This window comes from Populus alba, chromosome 6 (genome assembly GCF_005239225.2).
Source record: "Populus alba chromosome 6, ASM523922v2, whole genome shotgun sequence".
Lineage (NCBI taxonomy): Eukaryota > Viridiplantae > Streptophyta > Magnoliopsida > Malpighiales > Salicaceae > Populus > Populus alba.
This window is the reverse complement of record NC_133289.1, coordinates 4,000,969-4,016,570: the sequence shown is the minus strand read 5'-3', so window position 1 is coordinate 4,016,570 and position 15,602 is coordinate 4,000,969. Positions and strand designations below refer to the sequence as shown.

The 15,602-nt window shown below is 35.9% G+C and overlaps 3 protein-coding genes across 3 annotated transcripts; 2 read left to right on the top strand and 1 right to left on the bottom strand.

Moving 5' to 3' along the window:
* The first annotated feature begins 154 nt into the window (after positions 1 to 154).
* On the top strand, positions 155 to 6,684 carry LOC118053198 (cellulose synthase A catalytic subunit 3 [UDP-forming]). Its single transcript, XM_035064374.2, has 14 exons — positions 155 to 465; positions 1,132 to 1,312; positions 1,398 to 1,618; positions 1,703 to 1,772; positions 1,845 to 2,040; positions 2,286 to 2,552; positions 2,650 to 2,995; positions 3,086 to 3,223; positions 3,543 to 3,668; positions 3,740 to 3,952; positions 4,109 to 4,370; positions 4,727 to 4,929; positions 5,138 to 5,488; positions 5,747 to 6,684. Exons 1-14 carry the CDS (start codon positions 439 to 441, stop codon positions 6,329 to 6,331), a joined length of 3,186 nt encoding a protein of 1,061 aa, XP_034920265.1. The 5' UTR covers positions 155 to 438; the 3' UTR covers positions 6,332 to 6,684.
* Positions 6,685 to 7,775: 1,091 nt separating this feature from the next.
* On the bottom strand, positions 7,776 to 9,539 carry LOC118053197 (uncharacterized). The gene has a single exon (XM_035064373.2). The coding sequence runs from the start codon at positions 8,352 to 8,354 to the stop codon at positions 8,007 to 8,009; it is 348 nt and encodes a 115-aa protein (XP_034920264.1). The 5' UTR covers positions 8,355 to 9,539; the 3' UTR covers positions 7,776 to 8,006.
* Positions 9,540 to 13,490: 3,951 nt separating this feature from the next.
* Positions 13,491 to 15,602, top strand: LOC118053196 (small ribosomal subunit protein uS5x). The gene is made up of 2 exons (XM_035064372.2): positions 13,491 to 14,221; positions 15,258 to 15,602. The coding sequence occupies exons 1-2, from the start codon at positions 13,562 to 13,564 to the stop codon at positions 15,408 to 15,410; spliced, it is 813 nt and encodes a 270-aa protein (XP_034920263.1). The 5' UTR covers positions 13,491 to 13,561; the 3' UTR covers positions 15,411 to 15,602.

Below are 15,602 nucleotides of genomic sequence, written 5' to 3'. Positions count from 1 at the left end.
TTTTGCCACGTCAAAACCATCAACACTTCATGCTTACATGGCAAGATCTGATCGAAGAAAAGAACTGTAACATAAGTATCTCCAAACTTGCACTTCAAGTTCCACTTATACCTTGACATAAAATTCAGATACACATTTTCCTTTTTTTGGCAGCCTTTTTTCTATTTAATCGTCTCTGAATATTTTATAAAATGAAAAAAAAAATAAAAGGGAATGGGAATGGGAATGGAGTGAAATAATGGAAACAGGCACTGTGGATCTGTCGGTCAGTGTCGGTGAGGGACTTAAAGCTTTTATAGTCTAGTAGGCTTTATTTTTGTGTGGCATCATCGGAACTCCATTGGTTCATCAATGGAGGGTTGCCTTTAAAAATAGCTGCTTTAAAGATTTTGTGAACTGGGGATTGAGCATTTTGCTTGATTGCTTGAAGGGGCAGTAATGGATTTAGAAGGAGATGCTACTGGGGTTAGTCACATTTTGATAACTTTGCTTGTTATTATTGGGATTGATAGATAGAGAGGAGACGCTCAATTGATTGGATTGTGATACGAAGGGTGTGGAATTTGTACAAATGCATTGCTGCATGCTTTCTGGTGAATTGTTTTTTTTTTATTATTGGGTTGGAAGCTTTGTTCTCTATTCCATCATGTTTGGATCCTTGAAAGAAAATGACAGGAAAAGTGGAAATGGGATTTTGTTCCTGTTCTTGTTTACTTTAATATATGATTGTTGATGAAACCATTTCATTGCATTTTATATTCCTTCTGCTTAGCGTTTTCAGATCCGAAGGGGATTTAATGTCTGCCTTGTTTATGAGATAGTTTTGGTTAAGTGTAGATCATGATGCTGTATTCTAGATGCCAACAGCTGAACTTTTGCTGGTGTGATAATTCAAATCTGTATGCTTGATTGTCAGTAGTTCTTTGTTTCTCGCTTTTGTTCGTCGGAGAATCTGTTTGTTTGCTGCGTTTAGAATCAAGGAAGATAATCTCTCTCCTTTGAATCTAATACATTTGAACTGCTCGGAAATTGTGCTATCTTAGAGATTTGCGATGGTGATTATGAAATATGTTCCTGGGTCTTCTTATCTATGAATTTACTTTGGCTTTGGGTGTTTTGCTTGTTGTTCAGCCAAAAAAAATCCAGGTGTGCCAGATCTGCAGTGATGATATTGGCAAGACCGTAGATGGAGAGCCCTTTGTTGCTTGCCATGTATGTTCATTTCCAGTTTGCCGTCCATGTTATGAGTATGAGAGGAAGGATGGTAACCAGTCTTGTCCTCAATGCAAGACCAAATACAAGAGGCATAAAGGTTAATCCAACACCATTTGTTGCTGCTTTTACAATTTATGCATGCGTAGATAGTGTGTCAGTGACACATTTTGGTTTCTCATCAGGAAGCCCTCCAATTCAAGGTGAAGAAGTGGAAGATGCTAATTCTGATGATGTGGAAAACAAGTCAAATCATCATACATCAGGTGTTCAAGATGAGAAACAAAAGATAGAGCGTATGATGTCTTGGGATTCGAGTTCTGGTCGGAAAGAGCATCTTGCAACTACAAACTATGACAGAGATGTTTCTCTTAACCATATTCCTTACCTAGCTGGTAGACGCTCGGTAGGTGATGGAGCAATTCGTTGCTTCTAGTTTCTCTTCTCTCTTTAACATCGACAATGGTTGCTGAAAACATTTATATCTCAGGTTTCTGGGGATCTTTCAGCTGCATCTCCTGAACGTTATTCATTGGCTTCTCCTGAGAGTGGCATCAGAGGTATGGATGTATATCTGCTAAAATAAATATCGTTGAGTTCAGATTTTAATGTCAGTATTGGACTTTCTGCAGCTACTATGAGGGATCCAACAAGGGATTCTGGATCACTGGGGTTTGGCAATGTAGCCTGGAGAGAGAGGATTGATGGTTGGAAGATGAAGCCTGAGAAGAGTACTGCTCCAATGAGTGTTAGTAATGCACCATCTGAAGGCAGGGGTGGTGGAGATTTTGATGCCAGCACTGATGTGCTCATGGATGATTCTTTACTGTAAGTGCCTGAAGCAGAGTTTGAAACTGGTTCTTTTAAGCAGATTGTCCGTTTATCATCTGCTTAACAGCCTTCACATATTACCTATATGAAACTGTGGCTTTTCCTCCCTCTCCTCCACCGGTTTTTCCCCTATGGCTTTCTCCCTTTTACCTTCGCAAATCCATGATTTTAATTCAGTTAATATTTGTATTTTATTTTTTTCGTCGTTGTTTTCTTGTATTTATCCCATGGTTGTAATGCAGAAACGATGAAGCCCGCCAGCCCCTCTCAAGGAAGGTTTCAATTCCTTCCTCTAGGATTAACCCTTACAGGATGGTCATAGTTTTGCGGCTTGTTGTCCTTTGCATTTTCTTACACTACCGTCTAACAAATCCAGTGAGGGATGCTTATGCTTTGTGGTTAATATCTGTTATCTGTGAGATATGGTTTGCAATATCATGGATATTGGATCAGTTCCCTAAATGGCTTCCAGTGAATCGTGAGACGTATCTTGACAGGCTATCTCTCAGGTAGTTTTTCTTTTTTCCTACAATCTACATTAATGTTGTTAAATTTTGCTAATATCCTTACGAAGATGTAACTTCTAAAGTTGTCAATACCTCACAGATATGAGAAAGAAGGAGAGCCGTCTCAATTGGCTGCTGTTGACATTTTTGTCAGTACAGTCGACCCTTTAAAGGAACCTCCACTGGTCACAGCCAATACTGTGCTATCTATTCTTGCAGTAGATTACCCAGTCGACAAAGTCTCTTGCTATGTTTCAGATGATGGAGCTGCTATGTTGACATTTGAAGCCATATCTGAAACGTCAGAATTTGCTAGAAAATGGGTTCCTTTCTGCAAGAAATATGATATTGAACCGCGAGCTCCAGAATGGTACTTTGCTCAAAAGATTGACTACTTAAAAGACAAGGTTCATCCAGCATTTGTTAAAGAACGCAGAGCTATGAAAGTAGGAAATTGAGGTTCTATTGAATGATTTTGTTACTCATAAACTTAGCATGTATATTACTTGTCTTACCTCCTAATAACTTTCTTGCAGAGAGAATATGAAGAGTTTAAAGTTCGTGTCAATGGGCTTGTTTCAAAGGCACAAAAGGTTCCTGATGAAGGATGGGTCATGCAAGACGGTACGCCTTGGCCTGGAAATAATACCAGAGATCATCCAGGAATGATCCAGGTGTGTCCATTTTCAAACTAAGTTAGGATGTTCCTCAGTAAGAAATGCCTTCTTAGGATAACTACTACCCGCACAAAATCCGCAATGTCGGGATGTTCTCGTGTACTGCACTCCTGTAAATGGCAATTGGATAGTTCTGTTTATAATTCTGCATATGACCTTTCTATTCCACTTGCTGATTGTGATCCGGGGGTCACAACACAGGAGTGACTGTTTTAAGCAGCCTTTGTTTTTTATTGATACTTCTCTTGGATCATACTTTCTTGTTGGCATCAACACATTTTATGGTGTCTAATCCTATTTACATTATAATTTGCAGGTTTTCTTGGGCCATAGTGGAGGCCTTGACACTGATGGTAATGAACTTCCACGACTGGTGTATGTGTCTCGTGAGAAGCGTCCTGGTTTTCAGCATCATAAGAAAGCTGGTGCTATGAATGCACTTGTAAGTTCTCAGTATTATCAATATCGGAATCTACTAAGGTTTTAGTACCAACTAACATGCATCTCATACAGGTTCGTGTTTCAGCAGTTCTCACCAATGGGCCCTTCTTGTTAAATCTTGATTGTGATCATTACATAAACAACAGCAGGGCGTTGAGAGAAGCTATGTGTTTTCTAATGGATCCTAATCTTGGAAGAACAGTGTGTTATGTCCAGTTTCCCCAGAGATTTGATGGGATTGATAGAAATGATCGATATGCCAACCGTAACACTGTTTTCTTTGATGTAAGTACTTACTGCAACCTTTGGCACAAATTTGTCCTCTTTTATTGTTTCATGATGTATGTGGCATGCAGAATTATTCATTTTACATGTTACAGAAAATGAAATTCATATATGTTTTGTCTTCTTGATATTGTGTTGATGCTTATGCGATGGTAGATAAATTTAAGAGGATTGGATGGAATCCAAGGCCCTGTATACGTGGGTACAGGGTGTGTTTTCAATAGAACAGCCTTGTATGGCTATGAGCCTCCTCTCAAGCCTAAGCATAAGAAACCAGGATTTATGTCTTCATGCTTTGGTGGATCCCGGAAGAAGAGTTCAGGATCAGGTAGAAAGGAAAGTAAGAAAAAATCGAGCAAGCATGTTGACCCTACTTTGCCCGTATTCAATTTAGAAGATATAGAAGAAGGGGTTGAAGGTAAGCATGGATTTTTCTTTTTCCTTGGATACAACTTGCACCAGATCCGTCACATGTTCATTCTTCAGACATGAATATATACTTACATAAGTTGGTGACACGTCAAAAAACATATGGCTGTCTCCTCTATCCTTAATGATTCAAACTTAATATAATTTAGGTTGAAATTATTTTACTTCTTTTCATTTCCTAAATGACTGTAATCTTGCTGAAACTTGTCTTCAGGATAGGGTAAAAGAAGTTACTTCCAATAAGTGTTCAGTTGTGCTAAATAGATGGTAGTTTGTTGTGTGATAGCTTTTAGTTACCTCTTCTCTGTGCTTGCAATGCTGATGTTCTGTAACTTTCTTCAATAGGTACTGGATTCGATGACGAAAAGTCATTGCTCATGTCTCAAATGACACTTGAGAAAAGATTTGGTCAATCGACCGTGTTTGTTGCTTCCACCCTTATGGAGAACGGCGGTGTTCCTGGATCTGCCACCCCAGAGTCTCTTCTAAAAGAAGCTATTCATGTCATCAGCTGTGGATATGAAGACAAGACAGACTGGGGAAGTGAAGTGAGTTAACCCTTTTTCATCCCTCGTGCTGATACCAATTTCTTTTTATGCTGTAAATATGGACGAATATACTGCAAACCACTGACTCTCTTTTCTTCAACCCCAAAAAAAATGGAAGAGAAGGAGCTTTATATGCATCCCTACCTGTAGCTTATGTCGACACATTAATTTTGTGTTCCTTATAAACATTTGGTTCTTCTTTTTGCAGATAGGATGGATTTATGGTTCAGTTACAGAAGATATCCTTACAGGATTCAAGATGCATGCTCGTGGTTGGAGATCAATCTATTGCATGCCAAAGCGTCCTGCATTTAAAGGATCTGCTCCTATTAATCTTTCTGATCGTCTAAATCAAGTGCTTCGGTGGGCTTTAGGTTCAGTTGAAATTCTTCTCAGTCGTCACTGCCCTATATGGTATGGCTATAGTGGGAGGCTAAAATGGCTCGAGAGATTAGCATATATCAATACAACCATTTATCCAATCACCGCTATTCCTCTTCTTGCCTATTGTACATTGCCAGCCGTGTGCCTTCTTACTGGAAAGTTCATTATTCCACAGGTGAAAATAGTTGCATTCGCCGTCTCTGCTTTTGGTTAAGTATGAAACTTTTGACATTATGGAACAACAAGATCCTGGCCTGAGAGTAATATTTTTGTTGCTAACTGCGGAATGAGAATGTAGTTTTCTTCTTTTCTAACTCGAATTGAACTGCGAGAACTTGTCTGCAGAAAAAAAAGACAGTTCTTTTGTGTTTTCTCTTGAAAAGTAATATCCCGGGGAGTTTACATGCCTGATTTGTGTTTTGTTGTATTGCAGATTAGTAACATCGCCAGTATCTGGTTCATATCCCTCTTTCTATCAATCTTTGCAACTGGTATTTTGGAAATGAGATGGAGTGGTGTTGGGATTGATGAATGGTGGAGAAATGAACAGTTCTGGGTTATTGGAGGTGTGTCAGCTCATCTATTTGCTGTCTTCCAAGGCCTGCTGAAAGTCCTTGCTGGAATAGATACAAATTTTACAGTCACTTCAAAAGCATCCGATGAAGATGGTGATTTTACCGAGCTTTATATGTTCAAGTGGACCACTTTACTTATCCCACCAACTACTCTCCTCTTAATCAATCTAGTTGGAGTGGTTGCTGGAGTCTCCTACGCCATAAACAGTGGTTATCAATCTTGGGGTCCCCTCTTTGGCAAGCTTTTCTTTGCTTTCTGGGTGATTATTCATCTTTACCCTTTCCTCAAGGGTCTGATGGGACGCCAGAACCGAACACCTACTATCATTGTTGTATGGTCAGTTCTCCTTGCCTCTATTTTCTCCCTGCTATGGGTACGCGTGGATCCTTTTACAACAAGGGTGACTGGACCGGACGTTGAGCAGTGCGGCATCAACTGCTAGAGGAACATGTAGATTGAATATAGAACAAAATCATAACCAGAGGGGATAAGTTTTTTTTAGATTTATCAAGATATCCTCAATCTGAAAATCTTGAAAGGTGTTTGCCTTCTGCTTGGTGTAGCGTTCTGTTCTGGTCTAAATAGTCTGACCAGAAAATAATTATAGGTTCATTTCTATGTTATTCTTTACATTTTTTGACAAGTTTATTAGTCTCCTGAGTTGATTCACCTCATAAGTTAGTGGCCCCAATCCCAAAGAGGTCGGCTTAATTATGGATTGCTTGAACATGTTATTGGATTTCTTGTTTCCTATTTTTCTTAACATCTAACTATTTCGAACTTTTATATCACAAATACCATTATTTTATCGTCCGATAAGGGGGTTAGATTACCTCCCGAAGTAGCTCGGGGAGGCTATGGAGGGTGTTAATGATCACTAGCACAAGATAGCAAAATTCCCATTTCTCAATGAAATTGGTTCATTATATGTGAGGAGTGACTGGGTGATGCAGTAAGCGTAACATGAAAAGCTTAGCAGATTGTCCATGGACTAAATCAACAAATTCAAATCTAAATTTTACAAGCGTGTTCTAAAAACTTGATTTTCTACGAGGTCGGCCAATCAACACTAATTAAGTTCAACATCATATCTAAATTGACCTGAAAGTTGTTTTTTTGGAATTTCTTTATTTTTCCTAGTTATTTTTCCATCCATTTACTTGTTAAGTTTCAGAATTTTTAATTGATTTGATTTTAATTAGCTAGGTCTATTTAGCTCCTATTTAAACAATTTTTCATATTAATTTTCAGAACGGTGTTAAAATTTAGAACTGTAATTTTAGGACTTGAAGACTTAATTTCTTTCTTATATAAATATAAGAATGTAAGGAAGGCCAACATCACATTACACATATCACATATATAAATATAAGAATGTAGGATGATATAATTTTCAAATTATAATTTGAAATGGTAATGACTCTTGAAGCAATAGAATAGTGGGGTTGGAACTCCGGCATTGAGTTCCTGATTTTAAGTTCTGTTGAAGAAAGGTCATGGTTTCATTAGAAGCTCAAAGTGGCTCATAATTGATGGCTTTACTTTTGTTTATAAATATTTCTTTAGAAGAACTAGCAACGGTCACAGACTAAAAGCTTTATAATGCAAGCATATAATATAGCTTGCAAGAGGTTTAGCTTTTAAAAGAGCAACGGTCAGATTGTGAAAAGGTTTCTTTCTGCTTTAACAGTGAAATTGTTTGCATTGCTTCTGATTGCTATGATGTTGCTTCCCTTTATTTATTGCAGAAAGTTAGTGGAAAATCCGGTGCGTGCGTTACGCGATGAAGTGCGAATGAATCCCCTTGTTCCGGCATGGATGACCTAACTTTTAATCGAACTAGAGAGATAGAGATGGTCTCATTGAAAGAGAAAAGGAAACTGAGAAAACTGCAAACTGATCGGTCTAATTGAAGATAAACAAGCATACACTCTATTAGGTTTCTGCTGAAATCATTACTCATAAACCCTTTTAATTGTTCTGTTAAATGATACTTAGCACACTGAAGCAGCAAAAGCGTAATCACTCGCCACTAAGCTAAAACAATGTCAATGTGTGATAATATTCCAAGATATTTTCTGCTATGATGCCTTAGTTCTGCACTTCTATGACCATATTCACTTCTTTGCCTCTTCTTCTGCCGCTGCTGGCTTTGCCTCTGCTGCTGCCGCTGCTGGCTTTGCCTCTGCTGGCGGGGGTGGCGCGGCGGGGACTCCACCATCAATACAATTCCTACATCTGCTCTCTACCCAACCTTCTATGTCATGCTCTCCATTGCCGCCAAAGTGTCGCCCACCGCATAACCTTGCAATAATCCCTGCAATAACAGCTGCTATAGTGATCACAGCTAAGACAACAACAAGGGTTTCGATCGAATGATTTGTATTGCCGCTTGGTTTCGCCACTGCTGGTGGCTGGACTACTGGTGCCAACTGATCGTTTAATCTTGCCTCTAAGGTCCCCATGAAAGGAAATATGAATATGAACAGTTGGTGTAATATGAGAGAGAGAGAGAGAGAGAGTCACAGCCAAGATGAGAGCAAGCGGAAGGACTAGGTAAAGAATAGATGCGCGTCTAAAGCCAGAGCCAAAAAAAAAGGTAGCTGACTGCGGTGAAAAAGAATGGGAACGTTATAGGGAGGATAAACAGAATATATATAGCATAAGAGGGGTAAGGAGACGAGGGTTACAGTGGCATATAGGGAAATGTAGAAGAATATATATATATATATATATATATATGTATGTATAGCTGAAGTATCAAGAAAATGGGAAGACGAGGCAATAGACTAGTATCAGTGAGTGAGGTTGCAACAGAGGGAAATGCCTCAATGGCAAGGAAAACAAGAAGACGAGAAGCTTGAGAGGCTGTGTGAGGATTAAAACCAACAAAAATGATGCTTTGATGTAAGAAATGCGGCAATGGTAGTAACTGAAATAGGATTCCTGGATTGAAACATTTTGTACTTCTACTTTTGGTAGCTTGGTTCCTCTTTATGGCGATTGTTTTTCTCTTATATAATGATGATTTCTTTGGCTTTACTATTCAAGCTGGTGTGATTTTTGAGGTGTAAAACATGGATGAAAGGCCAAAAGGCCCTGCAGCCTTACTTGAATCTTTGAATTGAAAACAAGTTGAAGAAGTGCTTCCAGCTCTGTGTCAGATTGAATATTGAATTTTCTATCCAAAATCTTTTGATTTCTCTTCCCAATTTGTCCTTTGTGATATCACATGTTGATGTTGGCCATCAAGACGAGCCCCTTTCTTTTTCTTACTTCTTGAAACCTTCCCGGTTTGTCCTTAGTCACTTGCTATTACCATGTCATGGAAGTGTGAGAAGTTTAGGTCAAATTCACTCCGTGCCCTGTTGGCTAATTTGTCAACTAGTAAAGTAGATGTTGATGGGTAGAATCCGTTCACCTGAGATGGTGAAGTCGTCGTATAGTGACCCTTCAGGCTCAGGGAACCAGCCCTGACCGCCTTCATACCCGCCATGTGTAATATGCAGAGAGTGACAAGAACAGAATAGAGCTGATAGCGTGCTCATAATTCATTTTCCCCAGAACCATTTATAGATCTGTCTTAAAAGGAACTCGCTTGCATGTTCAATTCTGCCCACAGGCTCGCCGTCTTCAATAATTTCTATCGTTCTTAAGGTGAGATGCAGTTCTCCTGTAAACAGGTCCAGGAACAGCCTGCTACTTCATTGTTGTTCATGGAGGATCCTCTCCATGTTGTTCATGGAGGATCGTAGCCTGTTAGTAGAATTGGGGAGTCCTTGAGTGCCAGTGATGGTGTTCTAACTCTGAATCCTTGAAACTCTTGTCATTCATGGTGTTGACTTTTTCTTACCATTTTATTTATGTTTGGACTCAAAACCTAGTTTTTATTTTAATTATAGAAGAAATTGATTCGGTGAAGGATGGAATTTTTAGTAATTTCATTTTAACATTAAATAAATTTTTTTAAAAAAATACTGTTATATATATATAAGAAAAATATTTTTAACTGTAATTTAAAAATAAAATTTATTTTGTTAAAATTATTGTGAAATTGATTTCTACTTGTAAAATAAATAAATAAAATAGGTCTTCATGAATGAAAATCAATTTATTTTAGATTTTATAAAATTAAAGTTTGAAAGGCAATTATATATAGGATTTAGTAAAAAAATTAAAAACTTTTTTGACTAATTAAATGGTTTTTTTTTTATGATTTGATAAAAAATAAAATTTATTATAATATAAAATATATAGGATTTTTTTTTAGTCAATATGTGTGTTTGGTATTATAGTTCATGATACAATTTAAAAGTATTTTTTATTTAAAAATATATTAAAATATTTTTTTATTTTTTGTTACTTTTTACATCATAGAAAAGGCACTAAAAAATATTATTTTTATTTTTTAAAATAAAAAAAAACATTTTTAAAATATGCTCTAAAACAATTATTAAACTCTCAGACACTTATAATACTAACAGAAATTGTTGAAGAGTTATTATTATTATTATTATTTTAGATTAAAAAAATGAAGATGAGTCTAGCCATTTTTAGTGACCCGCCCCCATCATCTTAAAAAGTCCTGAGTTCCAGAATTTTTTTATAAGAGAAAAAAAAAAAAAAAACATCCAGATTAATCATTTGAAGGATTTTGATTTGTATTAACTAAAAATATATATATTTTTTCTTCATAACGTTGGAAAGCCTATCATTTAACCCATTTCCCCTGCTTGGGTTATATGCTTACATTACTAAATGAATTTTAATTCCACATTGAATACTTTAGGAAAACAAAAGTCATTGTAAATAAAACAATATACACACACACACACACACACACACACAAAGAAATAAAAGAAGAGTAATTGTGCTTCCAACCAGGTCCCGGATCTATTGAGTTTAAATAATATATTGGGCCTTATTGTACTTACTAGAGGCCCAACAAAATCACATCTCTCTCTAGATAAGCCCAAACGTAGCTATGAGGGGGGCCAGAATCTGATGAATTTTGCCCAAGACCATGTTTGGATCATTGTCAAGCTCAATGGTCTCAAACTATTGATCCATGCCAGCGGCAGTTTGTAGCTCGGGGACTTTAAAGGACCCCAGTGGTAAGAGAATATTTGTAAACAATTGTAACATATACTAAAAGGGATCAGTGTTTTACTGTGGACTGCACAGTGCAGTCCACAGTAAAACAGTGATCCCTATGCCTTACTTTTTTTTTTTTTTTTTTTTTTTTTTTTTTTAAGTTGTGTTATTTTTTAATTGTTTTTTTATGCATTTCGGGATTATTTTTTTTTGCTTTTTTTTTTATCTTTTAACAAATTTTTTTTTTTAATTTACTTTATTAATGTTTAATTTTTTTTATTTAGTTATTAAACTTTCATTAAATGTTTTTCGAATTTAACGGGTTAATCTGGTTTGACAGGTTAATTAAGATTTTTTTTTGCTTTTTTTTTTTATTTCTATTTAGTTTAGTTTGTTTAGTTTAGTTTGTTAATATTAAATTTATTTCTATTTAGTTATCTGACGTTCATGACACATATTCTGAGTTTTACAGGTTAACCTGGTTTTATGGGTGAACCCAGTTAATTCTAGGTTGACCCGTCAATTTTTTTTGTTTTTTTATTTTCATAATTTTTTTAGTTAATTTAGTTTTTTAATGTTAATTTTTTTTATTTAGTTATCAGACTTTCGTGACACAAACGGGTTAACATGATTTGACGAGTTAACCCAGATTTTTTCTATTTAATTATTTTTTTCGTTTAGTTTAATTTGTTAACGTTCACTTTTTTTATTTAGTTATTAGACATTCATGACAACGATCCTGGGTTTAATAGGTTAACCTGGTTTGACGAGTTAACCTGAATAATTTTTTTTGTTTTTTTTTCTTTTTAATTATTTTTTTTCGTTTAGCTTAGTTTGTTAATGTTAAATTTCTTTCTATTAATTTTTTTTTTTGCTTCGTAGAGGTTTTTTTTTCTTTTTAATTAATTTTATTTAATTTATATCAAAAAAATTTCTATGTAGTTCTCGGCTAATGCCTTTGGTTTTTTTTTTTATGTCTTTGACTATGAACCGCATAGTGCAGTCCACAATGAAAAGGCTGATGCTTTTTGTTTTAATTAATTTTTTTTTGTTTAATTTAAATTGTTAATGTTAAACTTTTTACTATTTAGTTATCAAACTTTCATGACACGGATTCCGGGTTTGACGGGTTAACCTGGTTTGACGAGTTAGCCCGGTTAATTATGGGTTAACCCCTTAATTTTTTTTTCCTGTTTAGTTATCAAATTTTTACGACGTGAATCTAAGGTTTGACGGTTTAACCAAGTTAATTTATATATTTTTTTTCTTTTTTCTTCATTAGTTTTTTTTTTCTATTGGTTTTTTTTCTTAGTTTTTTTTTATTTTTAATTAATCTATTTAATTATCACACTTTTATCATACGACCTTGCAATCAGACCCATGTCCAATGATATTGGGTCTGGTATTGCAGTCAAACCCACTTAAATTTGGATCATGCAAATTTAATGTTATTATTAATATCATAGATGTTACTATTGGGTTAGGTGTTGCAATTAACCTAAAACTCTTGAGTATAATTTTATAGAAAAACTTAACACTTTTAGATCTTAGTTTTTTTTTTTAAATATAAAAAATAATTGACCCGCAGCATCGCGCGGGTCATTTAACTAGTTCCATACTATAATTTATCGTAATTAAATTAAATTAAAACTTTATTTTGACTCTACTTCTTCTCTCCAAAGCTCTTTTTTTTAATTAAAGTCATGTGAGAAAATTTAAATCTTTGTTGAATCTAAATAAATGCATAGGGCTACAAAGCCAGATTATTTTTTAATTTTGTTCAATGGACTCAATAAATTCTTGCATATTTATGAATAGTTACATTTATTATTATTATTATTATATAACTACTTTTAACTGAATAGAAATCAATAAAAAGTTTTCAAGTGCATGAAAAAAAGAATTAATTTCATTGATAAATATTTATAACAAATTACCGTGTAAAAGAAAAGAAGTAATATGGAACAAGAATCTTGTTATAAGAGATGTAATTTTTTTTTTCAAATAAAAAGATAAGTAAGGAAATATTTGAAAAGTATATATATATATATATATATATATATATAAGGACACAAAGGAACCTATTTTAATAAATCAGCAATAATATAATTATAATCAGTTTTATAAGGTATTCGAATTTTCCTTGGATTTTACAATTTTATTTTTCTTGAATTTAATATAATTAAATGATCGTTATTTTTATCACGAATAGAAGGGCTCGTTTGAAATGATGATTTTTACTGAAAAATCGATCTTCATGATTTGGAACGAACAATGGAGGATCCGATTTTGCAAAATGTTTTGAATTTTAGAGCAACTCTATAATACCAAACAAATATCAGTATAAAAATAAAATTTCCAATTCCACGTGTAGTTCGAGAACTCAATTAAACAAGATTACATTTGAGGTACCAAAATAATTAAAACGGAAAAGTTTAGTAACTACCTCAAACATTAACCTCTCCCTCACTAACCCTAGCTCTCCACTTCTCTTATAAAACCCTTCTTCTCAACACTCCTTCCGCATCTGCCTCTCTCTCGAAACCCTAATTTCTATCGTTTAACAGAACCAGCAACCATGGCAGAGCGCCCCCCCGCAGAACGTGGTTCCTTCGGCCGTGGTTTCGGTGGCCGTGGCGGACGTGGAGACCGTGGTGGCCGAGGCCGCCGCCGTGGTGGACGCAAAGAGGAAGAAGAAAAATGGGTTCCCGTCACCAAACTAGGCCGCCTTGTGAAAGACGGAAAAATATCCTCCGTCGAACAAATCTACCTCCACTCCCTACCCATCAAGGAGTATCAAATCATTGACTCTCTCATTGGCCCTGCATTGAAAGATGAGGTGATGAAAATCACCCCAGTTCAGAAACAAACCAGAGCCGGTCAGCGAACCCGGTTCAAGGCCTTTGTTGTTGTTGGCGATTGTAATGGACATGTTGGTTTGGGTGTGAAGTGTGCCAAAGAGGTGGCTACTGCCATTCGCGGGGCTATTATTTTGGCTAAACTGTCGATTATTCCCGTGAGAAGAGGGTACTGGGGAAACAAGATCGGAAAGCCACATACTGTGCCTTGTAAGGTTACAGGGAAGTGTGGAAGTGTAACGGTGAGAATGGTTCCTGCCCCTCGTGGAGCTGGTATCGTTGCTGCTAGGGTTCCAAAGAAGGTGCTTCAGTTTGCCGGGATTGATGATGTTTTCACATCATCCAGAGGATCTACCAAAACACTTGGGAACTTCGTCAAGGTTTGTTTTTTTATTTAGAACTCTGACGTGTGTTTTATTTTGTTGTTTCGAAATAGGGTTGGTCATGTTAGTTTCATTGGGTAAATTTGAAGTGATTTATTGCTGTGATTAAGAGATGTGTATGTTGTCAATGTTAATTATGGATGTGTGATTGCTTTTTTTATATTGGTTTGATGTCTTAATCACGGTGGAAGAGAATTGTCTTAATGATGATTAAGTTGCTCAATCTACAGGATTTTCAATCATGTCAGTGTGGGTGAGTGAGTGAGTGGCTGTTAGTTTTTAAATTTAAAAGTTATGTTAATTGTTGCTATGGAAATGTTTTGATCTGAGGAATTCTGCTTACTTTTTTGGTCTTTATTTTCAAGAGTAGAAATGGATTTGTATGTTGAGAAAACCAAGGCATTCTTTTTATCAAGAAGTTGTCTTCACTGTTGATCCATTTTTTTCTGTTGTCATGGGCTTGCTTGTGTTAAATTTATTATTGAATGATTTACATTTGTTGGAAGCTAAAGTAAACATAATCTGCACTTTTTATACCTCTTTCCTGCCCGTTCCCTGTTATCTTGTTCGGGGTTATCATTGTGAAGTGGTTTTTTTTTTCCTCGCCTGATAGTAAGGTGGTTCATCTAGATTGGGGAGATGGATAAGGTAGCTGCATTGAAGGAGAATGTAATCCCATTTTTTTGGGTTTTGCTTCTTTACTTTGAGCGGCTATAATGTATTGCAATTTGGTACTGTTATTGCAGGTCTCTTGTTGATCCTTGGGGGTCCTTTAATATGCTGTCAATTAGGTTTTGTGAGTTGGAATGTCTACTATTTGCCTACTTGTTTTTTTGACTTCTGTTTGATGTTGGAACTTTGGTGCTCCTAAATATTTGCATCGAGCTTGTTAGGTACTTATTTTTATGTAATTCTCTTTCATGCTTCGCTACTTGATTGGTTGTTTTTTCTCTTGCTACAGTGGTTGGGTGTTAGTATCTATAGGATTAAGGGTGTATATTTGTATGGATATCTAACCTTTATTCACCTGCAGGCAACTTTTGACTGCTTGCTGAAGACTTATGGTTTCCTCACACCTGACTTTTGGAAGGAGACCCGCTTCGTAAGATCACCATTCCAAGAGTACACTGATCTTTTGGCAAAGCCTACTAGCAAGGTTCTCATCACTGAGGTTCATGAAGAATGATTCCGGTGTTGCTTGGGATTCCATTGAGGGTATTACAAGACAATGTTTTTCTTTGGTATAGTCTGTAGTTAAAAAATGTTTGTCGTATTTCCTTGAGGATAGCTATGTTTGTTTTGGATTCCTTTCCAAGTTTTGGTTTGGATTTTTAAATGCTATTTTGAATGGATTTGCAGTATCATGCATGTTTTAATA

Excerpts from the sequence above, each read along its gene's own strand:
- LOC118053198 (XM_035064374.2), top strand. The coding sequence starts at position 439 with ATGGATTTAGAAGGAGATGCTACTGGG. Across the intron at positions 3,953-4,108 it reads GTAACACTGTTTTCTTTGAT|ATAAATTTAAGAGGATTGGA; the intron begins GTAAGTACTTAC and ends ATGCGATGGTAG. Across the intron at positions 4,371-4,726 it reads TATAGAAGAAGGGGTTGAAG|GTACTGGATTCGATGACGAA; the intron begins GTAAGCATGGAT and ends TTTCTTCAATAG.
- LOC118053197 (XM_035064373.2), bottom strand. The coding sequence starts at position 8,354 with ATGGGGACCTTAGAGGCAAGATTAAACGATCAGTTGGCACCAGTAGTC.
- LOC118053196 (XM_035064372.2), top strand. The coding sequence starts at position 13,562 with ATGGCAGAGCGCCCCCCCGCAGAACGTGGTTCCTTCGGCCGTGGTTTC. Across the intron at positions 14,222-15,257 it reads CACTTGGGAACTTCGTCAAG|GCAACTTTTGACTGCTTGCT; the intron begins GTTTGTTTTTTT and ends ATTCACCTGCAG.